General features: G+C 36.3%; 1 protein-coding gene across 1 annotated transcript in view; it reads left to right on the top strand.

Moving 5' to 3' along the window:
* The window catches only part of LOC149807846 (uncharacterized), a 263,634-nt gene that overhangs the window by 115,177 nt on the left and 129,300 nt on the right, over window positions 1-19,157 (top strand). The window contains exons 2-3 of the mRNA XM_089971376.1: window positions 10,787-10,882; window positions 14,439-14,678. Coding sequence (XP_089827502.1) covers window positions 10,787-10,882; window positions 14,439-14,678 — 336 coding nt within the window. The remainder of the gene's footprint in view (window positions 1-10,786; window positions 10,883-14,438; window positions 14,679-19,157) is intronic.

Raw genomic sequence — 19,157 nt, 5'->3', positions numbered from 1 at the left:
ATTGAAAATAGCAAGCTTTGGAAAATGTAACAAATAATGTATTATCTTGGAAAATACTCCGAAAAAAAAAATGAAAAAATAAGAAATTACGGTTTTAAAAATCAAATCCGAAAGAAATAATCCAAAAATAATCAAAATTATGTTTTAGAAGTCCTAGTAATGAAATGTTCTAATCAATTCAAGCACGAGTCCCGACAAAAAGTCCAAAATGGAAGGCGATTCCGTATACTGTAGTCAGTATAGAGCTGATGTGTACAGTCCTTTCCTGTTCCATAATCAATAATATTTCCGGTGTTTGAATTTCCGAATACAATTTAAATAACTGTAATTGCGTGAGCAGTCAAATACTTCCAGAGAAATTAATTAATCTTCTAGAATTCGAAATATTAAAGTACAATTCAAACACTTAAAACGTGTAAAATCTGAAGAAAACAACTTGATATCGAGCGTTTAAAAGCCCAACTTGAACTTATTTCACAAATCATCTCTATTTATCGTAGTAGTAGTAGTAATAATAATAATAATAGTAGTAGTAATTTTATTAGTAGTAGATAACCCAGATGAACGTCATCTTAACGGAAATTTGTATCAAACTGTAAACAAAATTCGTGTTTGCAAATGTATAAGGTCAGTATCAAGGCTGTATCTAGAATTAAAAACCACGAAAAACTTGTTTGCGAAAATGACATTAGTCATGCAGACCCAAAATACTACCCACAGTTATGGACAAAGGTCAGTCTCAATGCAAATTAAATATACAGTGTGTGTGAGAGAGAGAGTTTTTGTGTGATAGGTGTATTCAACGTAGCTTGACAATGTTTCAGTCATTCGCTGCCATATCAACAGTGTGGCAGTTTATGGTGATGTCTCACACTAGGGCATCATGCCGCAGACATTTAGAATCATGTCCCACCCTGTCATAATATCTTTATACCTGGCCGACAAGTCAGACTACTACCCTCTTGATGCGGAGCGCCTAGCGAGACAACTGACAAACCCTTTTTAAAAGTCTGTTGGTATGACTTGAACCCGCGAACGCCAGCATCGCGAGGCGGACGCTCTAAGCACTTAGGCCACCTGACCTTCTATTTTCTTTTCAATCCTTATTCCTGAAACAGTGTCATTTTCAGTATGAGTTAATATCATTGATTACTTTTTCATAATGATCTCATTTGTTTGAGTCGGCTGTTTGCCACAGCTGACTGTAAGCTATGCATTCCATGGAGCATAGGCTAAACTTTCCTGATATTTAAGTAACGGTAACTGCATGATCCATTTACTCCATTTTCTAACGGAATGAATTCAAATTTTAAGTGTATCTTCTGCATGAATGTTTCTCATACCATTGATATTTAAAACGAATAATGATTATAAGAGAAAGTCTTAAGCTAAGATTTGCCTGGTCACATATTGCGACCTGGAAAAAACTGCTGTATGTAGACAATCAAATATAACAATTCAAGTAAATTTCCAAGACTGAATAAATATGCATGATTCTTATGTTACGTGCTTAGGCTCGAATAAACAATAACAAAAGTAAGATTGAAAACAACAAGCTTTAAAAAAATTAACAAATAATTTATTTTCTTGGAAAAAACACTGAAAAATGAACAAGATAAGAACTTACGGTCTTAAGAATCAAATCCAAAACAATATTCCAAGAATAATCCACAAATTAGTTTTAGAAGTCCTAGTAATGAAATGTTCAAATTAATTCAAACCCGAGTCCCGATGAAAAATCCGAAATGGAAGGCGTTGACGTTTACCGTAGTCAGTATTGAGCTGATGTGCACAATCCTTTGATTTTCCACAGGCAATAATATTTCCGGTGATTGAATATCCGAATAAAATTTAAATAAATATCTTTGTCCAAGAATTATGTATGAGCACTCAAATATTTCCAGAGAAATTAATTAATCTTCTAGAATCCGAAAACTTATAATAATAAAAAAATTAAAACGTGTCGCATCAGACGAAAATAGCTTGTTATAGAGTGTTTTAAAAACCAAACAATTTATTTCACAAAACATCTCTATTAAATCTAACTTCTGTGCAATTTCGGCAATGCCTTCATTGCAAAAAAGATGGCCACTTGATCATGTTTACATCTTAAAGTCACGTACTCCCAATATGATCCTCATTCATTTTACATCACGAATAAAACAAAATAAACGGTGTTTATTTGTCTGAGTGATTTATGAACCAAGGTTGGGCACTAAGTCAAAATTAGAAACATTGTTTATATTATATTATATTTATGACTGAGTCAGGTCAAATTGAATTTACTGGAAAATATCACATTCTTTGTAAACAAAAGTACATTATATTGGCATTTAATGAAATTGAAAATTGTATATATATATATATATATATATATATATATATATATATATATATATAGATATAGATAGATAGATAGATAGATAGATATATAGACAGACAAACAGACAGATATATATATATATATATATATATATATATATATATATATATATATATATATATATATATATATATATATATATATATATATATATATATATATATATATATATATATATATATATATATATATATATATATATATATATTAATCTTCTCTGCGCCGTCTGGTGCTTGAGGCAACAGCAAGGGAGCACCATTTTGGTCTGTCGGCTGCTGTTATTTGGGCGGTCTGCAGGGTGAGGCCTCTGGTGCCAAAACTCACACTAAAATGCAGTGGATTTTATGTAGTATTCAGGTCTCCAATATTTGGTTTATTTTGTGCTTGTTCAAGTTTAATATAATATGTTATGACTAATTTAGCAATGTGTATTATAAATGTATTTAAGAATAGCGGAACTGAATTTTCAAAGTCACCTGCTATATAAGACTTTGGATCAAAATCACAACACGAGCTCCATGCAACTGTTAGGGTTACCCTTAAATTCCTATTTTTGATTACTGTATAGTATATACTTGTATCTCACCCAATTCAAAAAATGCAAACTTCGTTGCTACTGTCATCGACATTACTTTAATTAGATAAGATATTATTTTGATATGCAAAAATAAGATATCCTGTGTGATCGACCTTCTCGTATGAAACATCGTTGGCCATGTCTGTCTCTATGTTTATACTGACAATTTTAAGAGTTTCTTAAAGTATTCTGTCCCCATACACTTCACGCGAGGTTTCTGAATAAGATCCTCGTGGTACATGACTCTAATGAAGTCATATACTGATAATGGTCTTATCTGTTCCTGTGTGAGTAAAAGTTGTCTTCGTGCTACTGGTATAGCTATCGTTTCAGTGAGTATTAATCTGACGGGGATATTGACCTGTTTGTTGTTATTTTGTTTTGGCTTCCAGCACGGGTCCCATGGGTTTGACCATGATTTGTACAGTTAGTTCGGTTCCGATTAAAATCAACATGAGCTTATTGACTGTGATACGATCCCGGACGCAATGACGACAAGTGGTACACAGTCAGTGGCTATTAATAAACGTCAATAATTCCCACATGTACTCTTGGCCACTTAGACTTTTTTATGATAATAGCGATAACACGTTTCGAATTCACGTCGGTCTTCTTCATGAACATGCTAGTCAATTGGATTACAATATATTACCGGTCGTCCAGTCATCTTATGCTCCTAATTCGACTAAACTGTGAAATAACACCTCAAGTTCCAGCAGCTGCTTCGTCGGGAACTTCATATTCTTCTCAACGCCGAACGTTCTATTTTCAATCTAGAATATTTTTTTCTAAATACTTAATCAATTGAGAACACGTGATTAAGCTTCATTCTTTTATTTTTGTGAAATGATTGAGTCTTACAAGGTGCTTGAATGTGTTTGGAGTAGCCTAAAACATATTTTTATCCAGATTGAGCATGCTGCAAAAACAGATCGTGGATCCACACTGAAGGTTATAGTGTTATACGTAAATGTTGTAAAATATCATAACTATTATATCCAGCTTTATGCAATATAATATCCAGGTGACAATGCACTCTAATCCAGAAGTGCGTCTTCACAACTGACATTTCTAGAGGGCGACTGGGACTGGTATCCACAAATTAGAAGTGACTCCAGCTGCAGCCCACTCGCTTTGCGTGAAGGTGGATACAACGTGATGAGCAAAGACACAAAAATCCTTAAAGTTAGATGGAAATTATGACGGTGATACGAATATGCTGATACGATAACGACACACCGGTTGTCCCTATTTCCAGTGAGCGTCGGAATATGCCCAGTAGTGTTTCCGACACGGTTCGTGTCCACGTACATTTCCGTGAGTTCCTCGTTATTGGCTATGGGTGTTGATGTTAATATATCAATACCAACTTGTTTCTTGACGCTGAGGTGAGAGTTCACGTGAGTGTTCCTATTGTATTTAATATAGTTCCTCATAACGAGTTGAATCGTGAATACGATATCGCTTAGGTATTATCATTGATAGGCCATATGGTGGTAAGTCCGTATAATTTTTTCATTTCACTGCCTTTGTTCTGTACAAAGAGTTTCATTATCTTTAACGTCTACCAGCCAGGCATAAATGGGATTGTGCACGAGGTATCCCCCATGGTGTGAACAATGATTGTTGTGTAATTTGCACTGGCTTCCATGTCCATCCATAGACACCTGCTTCCTGGTCCAAAGTAATACGTCATGCTTGGTCTGATGTTCAGACTTGTATTCACTCCCGCACACCTTGTATTATATGCAGTAGTTCGACAAGGCTACAAAGTCATCACTCACCAGACCAATCGTCACCTGTCCTGCCACAGAGAACGTTCAGTAACATTGACATTTTCAGAGACTGTTCCTCCTGTTTTATGATGTTTTCTAGCCATTTCGACCTCAAGATCCGCCGCTATCACGGGCGGTAAACATGCATCATCAATAGAGGTGAGTCCGTATACAATATGTCCACCCATGTTTAAATTTCCAGTCATAGTTCAGACGGACAGGAATATTTTTTGTAGCCAGCTGAGAGTCAAGACACCATCGTGGCATTTGGTGGTAGATAACTTATGTCGTCCACATTCGTTATGCCATGGCAGATGATATTCAGAAGTTACTGCATAGAGCAACTGCAGCTGGCAGTATGTTACAATGTACTGCTGTAGGACAATGTGACAATTGTATCACTGTATGATTGTATCACACTGTCATTAGTATACTCTAACCATGTAGTCGAGGTTTGCACCTAATTAACTCAGGCTAAGCGATGACACACCCATCTGCGACTCCACGAGGTAAGTACGAATATGTATAACATCAGCATGCCAATATCACAAATATCAATGCGAGCTCACACAGAAAAATAGGAACATGTGAAGAGAATGTTTATTTGCTTCCTCATAAACCATTTTTAGAGGTACGATGAAAAATCCTGTATTTAGTTGGAAAACGAGATTATGCCGCTAATGCGCAGATTACATTGCTGAACAGTTGGATGGTCATTATTTAAATCAGCACAATACAACCTGAAAAATCAGACGATGGAATAAATCAATGGATACTTACTACAATTTACGTTGTATCACATGTTCCATTATGTGTTTAAACATTCATAACGTCCAATAGATTTACCAGCCGATACCGAGGTTATAATGGACTATTTTTTATCCTGGTGTGGGTTATGTCTGTTACGCGTTAGTTACATCGATCGATTTATGGCTTTTAATGTAAGGTATCGAACAATGAATTTCATTGTGTAAATAGTGATAAATTGTGCAATAATGATTGCATATCAACATACCTCAGCAAAGCGATCGCAAGAGGAAAAAGCGAGCTGCTGAAAGACTGGACCAAAAAATCATCGGGTCTTTCGCCAGTAATATTGTCCCATTCGTAAAAATGTGTGCACCTAAATATTTAGGCTTGTTATTGCTTCCAAAGCGTCATATGGTCTGCCAATCTCGTAGACATGAGAGCTTAAAGAACATACAACGATTATTTCAAGCATTTGCACCAAATACATGTCAAAGTTCGGATTGTCGAACGATTTAATGGGTATATACCAATCGCGTGTGGAAAAGATTCATTAACAATAACACCAACATGAATTTGTATTTATATATTTTACTAGAGATCGTTGAACAGTATAATCTTTGGAACTAAGCGCCTCCGAAATAATTATATCGTAGGGTACTGACACCTTTTTACCAGAGGCTGGTTTACACTTTGATGCATCGTTTAGAAGTCCCATCACTTAAAAAGTACGCCTAAACACGGAATCAAATTTTATAAATTTCTGACGTTCTGTAAGTGATACTCTCGCTGCCAAGTTAAGCAATTGACAAAAGTGATCTCGCTGCAATGCTGTTAAATTATATTACTTTTAGTTATCCTGGGTTTGGTGAAACTGCGTATATATCTGCACTGGTCTATGTTGACTATAACACCGTCTCGTCCATTGGTCATTTTCATACTCAGCTATGTCCACCTCAGAAAATATCGTCTCGCGGGTATAAGTCAAATCATGATTTACAAATACAGAGCCTCATTTAAACGTTTTAATATATCCTCCTAGTCACCCTTCGGGGTCAACTCTGGTGTGGACAGCTACGACTCTGTGACACGCGGTCTGTCTGACCATAATTCTCTCCATCGTCACAGATGAGAGAATCGAATGAACCAGTCATGGGAACATGAGTCTCGTACGGCTCTTCGTGTCTCCATATGGATTGAGTGAGATGTACTCAGACCGGAAGGTCAATGGTAGCAATCAATATATGCACGTTGCACGAATTGTGTTTTGACTCGACCTTGATTGTCTGTAAATATGCAATCATGCTGTTTAAAATAGTTGCTCGGAGTTAACTTTGATTTCCATTTTTGTCAGCATAGTCTCGATCTCGACCGCTCTTATTATTTTATCCATGATCGCTACCATTATAATTTACTGATCGCATTGAGATTGTTTTGTGTGGCTGCAATAATTTCGGAAAAGACGTTTACTGGGGAATTTAGTTGCATCGAAATTAACTTTATCGCACCACCATGCACACCACTTATTATCGATTTAGCTCAGAAAACAATATCGATTGGATCACCTACAACGACGATTACATACACCAACATTTGATGTTGCAGCGAACCCGCATATTGTATCTACGACCAGACAAGCGCGTTTCCATTTTACGATAACTGCGATTCTAATGGCCATTTCACCTAGTAGCTTTTATTCTGATCCGATTGTGTCACGTCGATAAGAATGAGGGGATGTCATATTTATTTTGTTTACAATGCAATCGTTTATTTCAGTTGTAAGACATAAATACCTTGTCCGGTCTCATCGTGATGCGCAGACGCAATACTTAAGCGCACTTCTAGCTAATTACCCTTTTTGACTGGTATAATTGTCATGGAGTTATAACCAACTTCTGCCACATTCGACCCTATGTACCTTAACTTCCAGTTATGATAAACAGTTATGTTTCGGCGTCACGTAACTTCAAAATGTGAGGTTTAGATGAATCAGAACTAATAACAGCCGAACGTGAAACAAGTCGAGCATCTTCTAAAGTTGTTGTTTCAATTGTTGTTTCTCCTTCTCTGACTAATATTATGGTAGTGTGGTACCTTGAATTTACTATTGGTGCTGGTGGAGAAGGCACTTCAGCGATTTGGTGATCCACGGATTTTTTTATGCAGTTTTAGTACTAACATGGTCTTTGAAATAATCAAGCGAAACGACTCTGTCAGTTAACTCAACCTGATTCGATTATTTACTACAAAGTTATCTTTCAACATAATACAATCCAGAATGTCCATGACTGACGTTTTCATTTCGCCAAAACTCACTAGCTCACCTCACTGGTAAACCTTGACTAATCTGATTTGGTGGCATATTGTCTCCCATCCACATCAGTACCGTGTGGTCAATTTAAGAAACGATGACCATATATGCGACCATTCAACCGTGTTTGTACTGGCACAGTCAAAAGAAACAATGGGATACAAGTCACTCCTCTACGTCCGTCAGTGCCAAGGGATCAGTGATTGATAACCCTAATTGGCGGTGCAAGTCCATACGAGTCCAAATACAAACAATGTGAAGCTGTTATAATGTGTGCGACCCAGTGAGTTCCACATGATCCTTATGGCTGTTTAAACTCAATGAGCTCTCAGCCATTTCTAAGTTGATATAAAGCATTTTACTCTGTGGCTGGTCACTGTCACGCGCCAGAAGCTTAAAAGTGACAAAAACATGTTTAGGTACAGTAAGGCCATACGGGCTTTGATTTCCAGGTCAACTGTTCAACAGTAGCGGTGGGTTGGTGTGCGTCTGTGGTATGTGCCAGAAACAATATAATTGTTTTGTTACCTCATTGCGTAATCGATAACATGCGTGTCTACGTGCTCAGTGAAGTGGGCACATGCATTCGCATTGTCAATGTATCGAACGTAGCACATAAATCGCTCAAAATGGTATTGTTGGAGTTGTTTTTGCGAAACAAAGTAACGGTGTGCTTGACTCCAAATATCACCTTGCTCACATTCTACTAAATTCAAGAATGGGACAGACAGGAATGAAGTTGTGCAAATCTAAGTTAAAATGTTAGTTACTACCACCCACCAGAGGGGTGGTGGAACCATATATGTGATTCATACCATCACGTTGTGGATCAACAAAATAATCCTGCAAAATTTTCTACCTCTAAGCGGTTTTTGATCTGCGTGATTCAGTTAATTCCTTGAAGAAAAAAAAAATGATGGTTGAGTCAATGGTGCTCGTGTAATCATCTTTGAATTTGGCAAATCCAAGAATCGTTGACCTATTCAGCATTCTCCAGAATATATTATATTTCCTTTATATCGATAGAGTAATGTGTTGAACAAAACCATAGAACCATATTTAACAAATCCAATTGTGATATTGACATCATAATTGACATTGTTCTCGTATACCATTTTTCCCTCCACTATCGAAGATACATTTTTAAACCGAACCTTCTGGCTTTCACTAATACATGATTGATTTTCTTTAATACCATGCAAAGCCTATCCATGTGACCAGATGTGCAATCGCGTAATCTGACAATAACTGCTGAAGGGCTGCATTAATTATTTACTCCCTGTAGGAGGCATAAACGTTCACCCTATGGCAACGTAACTGGAACTGTCTTTGCTGCTCCTGTTAGTAATCGCATTATTCGATCTCGACGCCAATATGCTGCCTGTGAGCCAAGTTGTTTTCTACTTCAATCGAGCAACATCAGCCATTATAATACTATCATTTATAACTGCATGATTAGTATGCATGTCACAACGGGTAGAAGTGTGCGTGCGTAATGCGCCAGTGAGTGATGAGACAGGAAAAGGTGTGTCGTGAAATTGAAATTGCAATTTGTAATATAAGAAATATGACAGACACTCAGTTTCACGGACGTGAAAAACAATCGAAGAGGAACTACAGCTGCGAGATGAAATCACCAAGAGAATTGTGTTGATCATATAATAAAAACGAGCTTGTCTGGTCATTAATGCGATTTGCGGGCTCTCTGTGGCAGCAACTGTTCGTCTTGGTGTAGTTGCATCATAAAGTATTGTTGTCACAATATCAATAATAAGCAGTATCTTTGGTGTCTGGGCAAGTTAATTTCGATGCGACTGCATTTCCGAAGACGCGTATATACGACATGCTTGAAGCCACCCATATCAGTCTCATTTCGATCAGAATATTGTAATAGGTAGCAGTCAGTATGTCAAAATGTATCTGTCTTGGTCTCTAGGTTTCTCTTTACCTGTCTCTGTCTCTCTTTGTATCTCTTATGCAAAAGTCCTCTCTCTCTCTCTCCCTGCAATGTAATGTTAATTCCATATCTCAGTTATAAGACTGGTCAACCTGGAGCTAGGATAATTTTAATGGGTGGGACATGGTGCAACATGTCTGCAGCAGGATGACCAACTGTTAGACAGCACTGTAAAGTGCCGCGCTGAAAACATCGTACCTATATTGCTGTATGATTTTTAAATCAGCGTTAACAAATTAAATCATACCCACAACACTTAAATGTGTTGAAATTATTATTTAACTGTATTTTTGTGAAATGGTGTTCAAAGCATGATACTTTTGGTTCACTGTGCTTGTAGCAGAACGTCTAATTATGTCAGGATAATGGTCGATAGACCAATTGTTTTGTGAGCGTTATGGTTATATATTCTTTAGCTCAGAAATGAGAATGGCATGGATGATACAATGACACCGTTTTTAAATTGTTGGAGTTCTTGTCTTAAGGTAAATGGTAGTAAGTCTTGAATCATTGTCAAATGTTATATGTTTCTATGTGTTTACAATTACAACTTCAAACACCTCAACCCTCTCTTTCATCTGAATGTATAGTACGTTCGTGAGACGGTATAGTAGTGTATCTATAAGCGCTCATATATATGGTGTTTTTGTATGTGAAGGGCACGTATAAAAACTCCTACCTTTCTTGTGTACAGTAGTTTTGTTTGCGGAGGGTTCGTATACACACTCCTACACTTATGAATAGGACGTTCTTATCAATGCAACTTTAATAAAATGGATAATTTGCAATATTTGCATTTGTTGCGATATATACTAGCTGACACATCACCTGCAAATCGTGGCAATTACTGTTGAGTATGAACAGCCGTAGAGGTAAATGTCACATCATTTCAGCTGCAAGTTAAATTATTGGTTTACATCGTTATATCTATCTATCTATCTATCTATCTATCAATATATATATATATATATATATATATATATATATATATGTAAAATTATTCGTTATTAATATTATTTATTGTTTTCCATTTCAGACATGAAGCATACCAGCACTGATTCACTCTTAGCAATCGTTCTCATATTCGGCTGTGTTTTACAAAATGTAGAAGGACAAGATGTTGACTTTTCTGGTAAGATATACAAGAATATTGATTTCCCTTTTTTGACTTCTCACAAAGGAGAACGGGAGGGCAGTGCGGTCAAAGGTCATAGCCTTACAGATCACATATGTCTCAACGAGGATAATACAGATAAGAATCAAGCTTGATTGACTCTAACACAAATTACAGAACATGAATCTAAATAAACGGATATGATGGATACTTATGATTGTCTATTCAGAGAGAACGACTGTGATTAATATTAGTAGCTAAATATTAGACATGCACATAATTCATGTACGTTGGAATACATGTAGACTAGTCAGCAAAGAATTCATTTAAATTATATCACTTATACTATTTACTTTTGGAAAATGATCGCTGCTAATTAGATGATTCATACTCCATTTATTCTGATAAGATATAATCCACTCTAAAACTAAAGTTGTGTTGATAAAAACAAATCCCGAACACTCAATCGTGTCATTCGGCTATAACGCATATATCTTTTTTTTATGAACAACAGTACAACAAAAGATTGATAGGTCAGGTATCCATTTCGTCTGTCATGTTTCATTTGACCTTGGACCCCCTAGATTAAAAAATTGCTTACGTTTTAATTTTGCTTCCATAGCTATGGAAGTCCAAAAGTCCAAAAGCAGATTATTGCTTTTTAGCTTCTGGTGTGGAAAATATTTCACAGTTAGTTCATAAAACAGGCATCGAATTATGGTTTTATTCCTTTTAAGTTGTTCGTAGTAATATTTCAGAAATGTTCTAAAATCATCCAAACAGTTACTTTAATTAGGTAATTTAGGCCCAACACATAATGAGGGATACGTTGACAGAAGCCCTTCCCTGAGCAACAATATGTTGTTGTTGTTGTGGGGTATAAAGCTATTTTGAGCACACGAGAGGCTATGTATGGCGGCCATTAATAATGGTGGAGGAAGAACCCAGGAAAACCCCGGGAAGAACTACCGACCAACGAGAAGCTATTTGCAAGCTTTCCCACATACCCACATTGGCCGAATCCTAGATTCGAACCCATGCATACAGAGGTGAGATGGCAGTGATCTGTAACGGAATGTGCTTTAGACCACTCGGCCACTCGGAGCCCCAGCAACAACATGAATATAATAGCTGAACATAAAAAATTGCAATGGATTTAGCTAATTGCTAAGGATTTGTGAATCGTTACAGTTGAATATATAAATTAAATATGTTATTTAGAGCTTAATCATTGTCGCCACACAATATTAAGGGACAATTTTCATGTAGAGAACTATCCAATGGAAAATGCTATCACGTGTCATTTATATATGTATATATATATATATATATATATATATATATATATATATATATATATATATATATATATATATATATATATATATATATATATATACATATATATATATACATACATACATACATACATACAAACATACATACATACACACAAATAAACACAATAGGCAAAACGATAAATAAAGAAACAAATCGAAATTTTATTTAGGCTGATCTTTCCAATAAGAAACCACTGTTTATATAATTAATACATACTGAAGAGGATATACAGTTGAACAACATTATACAAATTAAATATACAGATTTTCTGATGCCTTTACAAGTTTAGAGCATCGTACATTAATTGCAGCAATATCATAAATGTTGTAGATACATACAAAGATTTGTGGCATGCGACAGTTTAGTTTAAAAAATGTGTCATTAATTTCAGCGTCTCAGCTTAAACTCTATGCAAACTTTAATGTTCCAAATGGTTGCAATCCTGTTTTGCGCATAATGCATACTTTTACTAGTTTACATTTGATCTTATCAATACAACTGAGTCAATGATAAGCATTGCATCAACAACGGCAAGACATGAGTATGAAATTAATACAAATCTCATTTATGTGGAAACAATATGAATTATATTTGGAATGTTGAAAATTGGCAGATGTATGCTATGTTTAAGTGGTTAATGCTAATATCTTAATTACTAAAAATACGCATATATATCAGTTTATTTTAATTGTTATATTGCCCTATAATTTTTACTTTGAGACTGGCATAGAGCAAATCAAATCATAGGGCATGTGAGTGTCAGTACCTTTGTGAGACTATGACTAAATATTCAAATCAGTTTATACAAATACAAAAAGTGAAAAAACTTTACAAAAACAGGCTGTTTGCTTGATGATTACTTTTGGTAACTACAATGATACGTTGTTCTAGCAGTTAGTTTCCTTTTCTTCTAACTCACGGGTACAACTGCATGCAAACATATGTTGTTAACGGCAGATAAATACGTACGATGTATTAAGGACGCAAAAGTAGTCACTGCAATTCCTTTTTTTTTTCTACTGTACCAGTCTCTTATGATTATTCTTCTTTAAAATTAAAGTTCCGTGTCGTTCGGGTTAAGCTCTACCTTTATGATTGGAAACTGGTATTAATTAATGTGACTAATATACACGTATACTAATAAAGGTTACAAAATTAACCCTTGTATTTTCATAGTCGTAGGTATGCATTATCCCAAAACATCACATATTGCATTCAAGGTTCCAAACTTTTGTTGACATTTAGTCTCTCATCCGTCTGAAACATGGTATAAAATATGACCACGATCTCAAGATTTTGTAGATGTATTAACTCTAAGTAGTTGATCCATACTTTTGTGTGTCAGTGTGATATTTAATACTCGGTATGTACTTCACAGGTGCTGAACCTAGGATTCAAAACCATCCGCATAATTGTCCTATCATCATAAAACATGATACTGAAAATAATTAAGCTTTCTCGATTGAGATAGACTTGGTTCAGGATACACGATCATACCGTTATAACTGTAAAAGGGTAACCTTTGAATTTCCAGCCCGCCTCTACCTCTAATCAATCGCATTCACCAACGATTCAAAACACTTTTCGTCATCTACACCTAGTATGATCATTTGACACAGTTGGCATTCAGTGAAAGATGTAGTGGGGGTGAATCCTTAAAGACTAACTATGCAAATACTACTCACACAAGGGTAAAATGAGTGGCTTGACATGACCCAGTATAATATAGTACAGTACAATAATAATAATAATAATAATAATAATAATAATAATAATAATAATAACTATTAAATAGAATGATAGTCAAAACGAAGTTTATCTTTGTTATTTATTCGTTCTTATACTTCACAATTATTTAATATCACGATTATCAGCAGCAGCGATGTTTTTGTTATCATTGTTCCATTATATATTCTATACAGGATCTGAAACTTTGTCCTGTGGAAGCATTTCAAGTTGTTGGTGAATATTTACTCATATTCAAATATCGGACACTGTGAAACTTGAAAATGAATGCCGATAAGGTGTTTGATAAATAATGACTCTTATAATGTATGCATATAAGCATTTTAATTTGCGTCTACTCAATTATTCTAATTGTGGCACATACCTCTCTCTTTCTAACTGGATATTTTATCATAAAAAAACTACGTATATCAGTTTTAGTATCAGCTGAACCAATATAATTCTCTCCTAATAATAATAATATTTTAGGAAATTTGATTAATTGCAGTAAATGTGGCGTACGGTAAACCAGCTACCCAGTCTTCTACTTATCTCGGCAATCCAACGTATGGAGAACCAAGCGAATTTCCCTACACTGCCTCTCTTGCCGTGGACGGAATTACTACCACTAACTTCCATAATGGTAGCTGTAGTAATACTGATGTTGGTCGGTCTAATCCATGGTGGGAAGTTGATTTGCAAGGTCTTTACGATGTTTCTAGTATCAAGATTTATCAAAGATCTGATTGTAAGTATACATGCAGGTCGATATATACGTAGGTAGGTAACTAGGTTGATCACTGAAAATTTATATAATTTGTTTCTCATCTATATATGTATGCATATATATATATATATATATATATATATATATATATATATATATATATATATATATATGAAGACATACAAAACAATTAAAGCTGGCTAAATCAAATTTTTTCCTTCATATTTGCATGACTTTAATTCAATTGCTAGCGTTAAATGCAAAACAAGTTTATGTAACTTCGTTATTTAAAAAAAAAATCACGAGAAAAACAATTGTATGTAATCATGAAAAACCCCTACATTGTTTTCGTTTTATGAGGAAATGTGCAAGCAAGAAAACATTAATCAAGTTATTAAATAAAGACAGTGAAAAAGCAATACGTTTATTCGATGAAAATCTAAATATTAAAGAACCATTACTCTTACGATTGCAGGATGTATAACTCTAATTAACAATTTTTGGCACAATAATTGTGTTTATCGATAGTACATCGATGGCTATTCCCCCGCAATGTCTTAATATAAGTGTGGGTTTTTTCATACAATAGTACGAAACTGCCTTCTTCGCCCCATTCGCTATAAAAGGAGTGCCCGGACACCAGTCTGGACACCGTCCAAATCCCATAGCAGCGTATCCCTTATGTTGGTCTGTGGTTCACATTTTGGTCCCGCTGCATGCTGCCACTAACAAACAGATTTCAGAGGGAGCTGCTTAATAAGATGTTTCGTGACCATAAGTATATGAATTTCACCCGAACTCACTTTTCTACAGTCGATATACGAAAAGTTTTGCACATACAAATGGAAACTCCAAAAAGAAAGTGTCATTGTTTACGAAAATGCTTGCTCTTAGATTTAGAGTAATATACCACATGAGTATTGCTATACACCTAGACTTGAAACTGGTGTACGACCTGGTGTGGAGGAGAAGATCACAGAGAGGAGTGGCAGTCTTACTCTGCATGGTTGAAAACCAAAGAATATGCTACGCATATTTTCCTCTAATTAGATAGATGTCCGCACGTATGTAATTTGTAAGCTCCATCACATTGAGACGCAACAAATGCAATGCATCCTTCCTTTGGAAATAAAGAACATGTGGCAGAACATGCCATAATGAGAACTGTATGCCTGGAGGCACCAACTTGAATGATACGCATGACATGACCATGCATGACATGCGGCATCATAGACAAGTGATGTAACCAACTTAAGCCAGCCTAGAGTACTCTAATTGCGCTGACGACAATCAAAATCTAAGCCACCAACGCCCCAGATTGCCCAAACACAATCTCAAGCAGATACCAAAGATAAAGATATTCGTTAAATAATCACCAGGAATGCATCAATCGTAAATTCTGATTATCATAAATATAAATAATAAAATAAACGATTAACAAATTGTCTCAATTAGAAAGGCGATTCTCTCCTCCACCCCTTTAGTATAACCATGCCGACATTGCAACTGCAACCACAAAACTCACGGCATCATGGTATACTCATACAAGTGGTAAGAGAATAGCACATACACTTCAGATACTATGCCATATTTTCTTTGAAGGCGCAACTATTACAGCCACCACCACCAAAGGTCATCACTGCAACTGTGACAGCATAAACGGTAAAGAAAACTAAGACAATTTGCATTCCAGTACCATATCCGAATACTCAGAGGTGCAAGAAAAGAAGACATTCATGCGATCGTAGACTCGTATTACCAGAAGGAGGTTTCGCCTCTGCTATCGCTACCTTAGCGTATTAGTATGTTCATGAAAGCATACGATAATCACAAGTGCCAGAAACGCACTAATGAGTTGCAAATTACATGGCTTTTATCCCGCCCGGACACACACCAGGCACAACTCTCTTTCCTGGGATCGTATCGGTGCTACACATCTTTTCTTCACTCAAGCATGACATTTTCCTCAGTTTTCGCTCAGCCGTGACGAGAATGGATTCAAAGGTTATGTCTCCTTTGATTCACCGCGGTGCCAGCGTAATCCTGAAGTGCAAAGATAGAAGCGACATTAGCAATGAAATTGCTCGAGGCATTAAAAGATTATCGCAGGATTAATACACTAATGCATGATAGAGATGGATTCTCTAAAGATGTTGTCAAGCAGATGTCAATACATGGCCCTATCAATACGTTCCTGTATCCATTCAGATAGCAAAGCAAAGCTAGGTACTTCCATGGTCAGCGGTAAATGTAAAGAATCTTGATAATCGTTGTTTTGAGTTTGCAATCCTATGATAGATATTCCCGGTTACAAAGATATGAATGAAAATACCAGCAACAGTTGGGTGAACACAGCTTTGGTGATGTCGAGTTTCCCGTTCAAGTGACCATAGCTACATTAAAGAAACTTGAAACACTGACTCTATATATCGTTGTTAATATATTCCCTGATCACAACAGCTTTTATCTTCTGGCACTGTCTTCCCACGGACAACACCCACAAGTAATTTGTTGTTGCCGAGTGAAATGAAAGAAATAGAAACGGTCTGACAGTATGTACTGATTGCTATTAAGCGACACATAAGCATTTGCATAAAATGTATCCGTGCAGATGTTGCATGCATATATTTAACATTCAAGAACTTCTCACCAGTTATGAACTTATTGCGGTAATGTCAGAGAACACCGCGGCTAAGATTTAAAATTTCCTGTTTTAAAGTCATACATTTGTCAGCACATTTAACACCTCACGCAATGGAGATAGAATCGTGTTTTCAAACTAAGTTCGACCATGCGTCATTGGCCCTGCTGTACCTGGTAAAATACAACTTTTGGTCAAAATGGTTTAAGGATGGTTAACCTGGGACCGTTTCTACGTGATTGCACCATTGGTCTATGATGAGCCGTGTTATAATGTGCTCAAATATGTTTATGAAAGTGTTGAGTAATAAACGCTCGTTAGGAATAGGTAACAATGCCTCCCTCGATTTATTTTCCGCCATTCGCGACGTCCTTGTCAGCAATGATTTGGATGCCAATAAAATAAATATGATGGTGTACGACGAACTGATACTCGAGAATCAAGTCACTTTCGCACACATATTTATGCCAGGCTGGTATTAAAACAATGACGTGATTTTCTAGCTCAACGATACGCCCATGCGCATACAGTGATTCGTGACAACTGTAACATGCTGATGATATTTCCTGGCGATGACTTGCATGTTGTTGGGAACATTCATTATAGCAGCCGACCACTCTTGGGATGAATTTCGGGATATATTTACGCGGATTACCCCATATCCGTTTTGTTAATCGCACGAGTGATTTAACTAATGATGCGCCATGCAAGTATCGTCCCGGTTTGGACACTAACGTGTCTCACTCCGAATCGTCAGTGTAACAAACAAAGATATACTAGAAATGTCCTTCAGCGACACCATAGGATAGTACGAAAGACAGAGACACGTATCGCTGTATAATGATTCAACTTGTTGAAAACTTTCATGGAGTTCGTTCACCGATTGTGAGTTCTGAAAGGTTGAGACAGTGCGTGTCCGACGCGAAATGTAGGCTTCCATGTAGCAGTTTGTTGTAAATGCAATACAGAGATTGACTTAGATGATTACCATCTCATCTATCAAAACAAGAATTCAGTGTGACATTTACTGTGCCTGTGTTTTTTAGGGGCTCACACAAACTTGAGATCGTTATAGCATCGTTGCGAGTGTATTACAGTTGCCTCAATATCCGATCCAAACCGTTTTGTGGTCTGCCTTCGAATAACTCATATGTGTGTTCAGCAGACAGTGGTACAAGCAGTATTACTATCGAACGTTTCTCGTGCGCGTACCACATATAATCGATCAATGAATAGATTCGATGAATAATTTCGGTTGTGACTGGCAAGGACGAAATTAGTTTAAATATTGCAATCGAATCTCAAACCTATGCAGTGGTGGTCCAAAAAATCAGTGTTAAGTTGTCCTGGCCACATTCCAGAAGATGAAAGCTTTTGCTTGAGTTATAACATATAGCGCCTGACAGTGTGATACTTATTTTACTTTATCCTCTGACACCGTCACTGGCAGTTATGAAAGCTGATCCGACCCCACTGGCGTCTTTGAACAAAGTTACAGTTTGTTTGGGTTTTCGCCCATCTTGGAAAAAGGTGACTTGATATTTATTACGCCTGCAGTAACTGTGCATCATTCATGGCATAACAACTGGCTGATTTATTTTCTTTATTCTTTCTTACATAAGTACGAACTCGTGATGGATCATCGTATCGAAACATTGCCATTACAACTATACATTTGTGATATATCTGGCTTTTAATAACAACAATGGCAATTGTGCATGGATGTGCGAAACCCATTCACGTAGGAAACAGACGAAAAACCGTGAACATGATTTATTATGGAACTGGGCTCGGTTTCTTTTTTCTTGTATTATTGACAATCGCACCGAAAATAATCACAGCTCTGATTACACGTGCTT

The sequence above is a fragment of the Sinohyriopsis cumingii genome, chromosome 1, assembly GCF_028554795.1.
Source record: "Sinohyriopsis cumingii isolate HCF-2022 chromosome 1, ASM2855479v2, whole genome shotgun sequence".
In the NCBI taxonomy this organism is placed as follows: Eukaryota; Metazoa; Mollusca; class Bivalvia; order Unionida; family Unionidae; genus Sinohyriopsis; species Sinohyriopsis cumingii.
The sequence above is the reverse complement of the archived record's forward strand: the minus strand, read 5'-3'. Positions and strand labels throughout refer to the sequence as shown.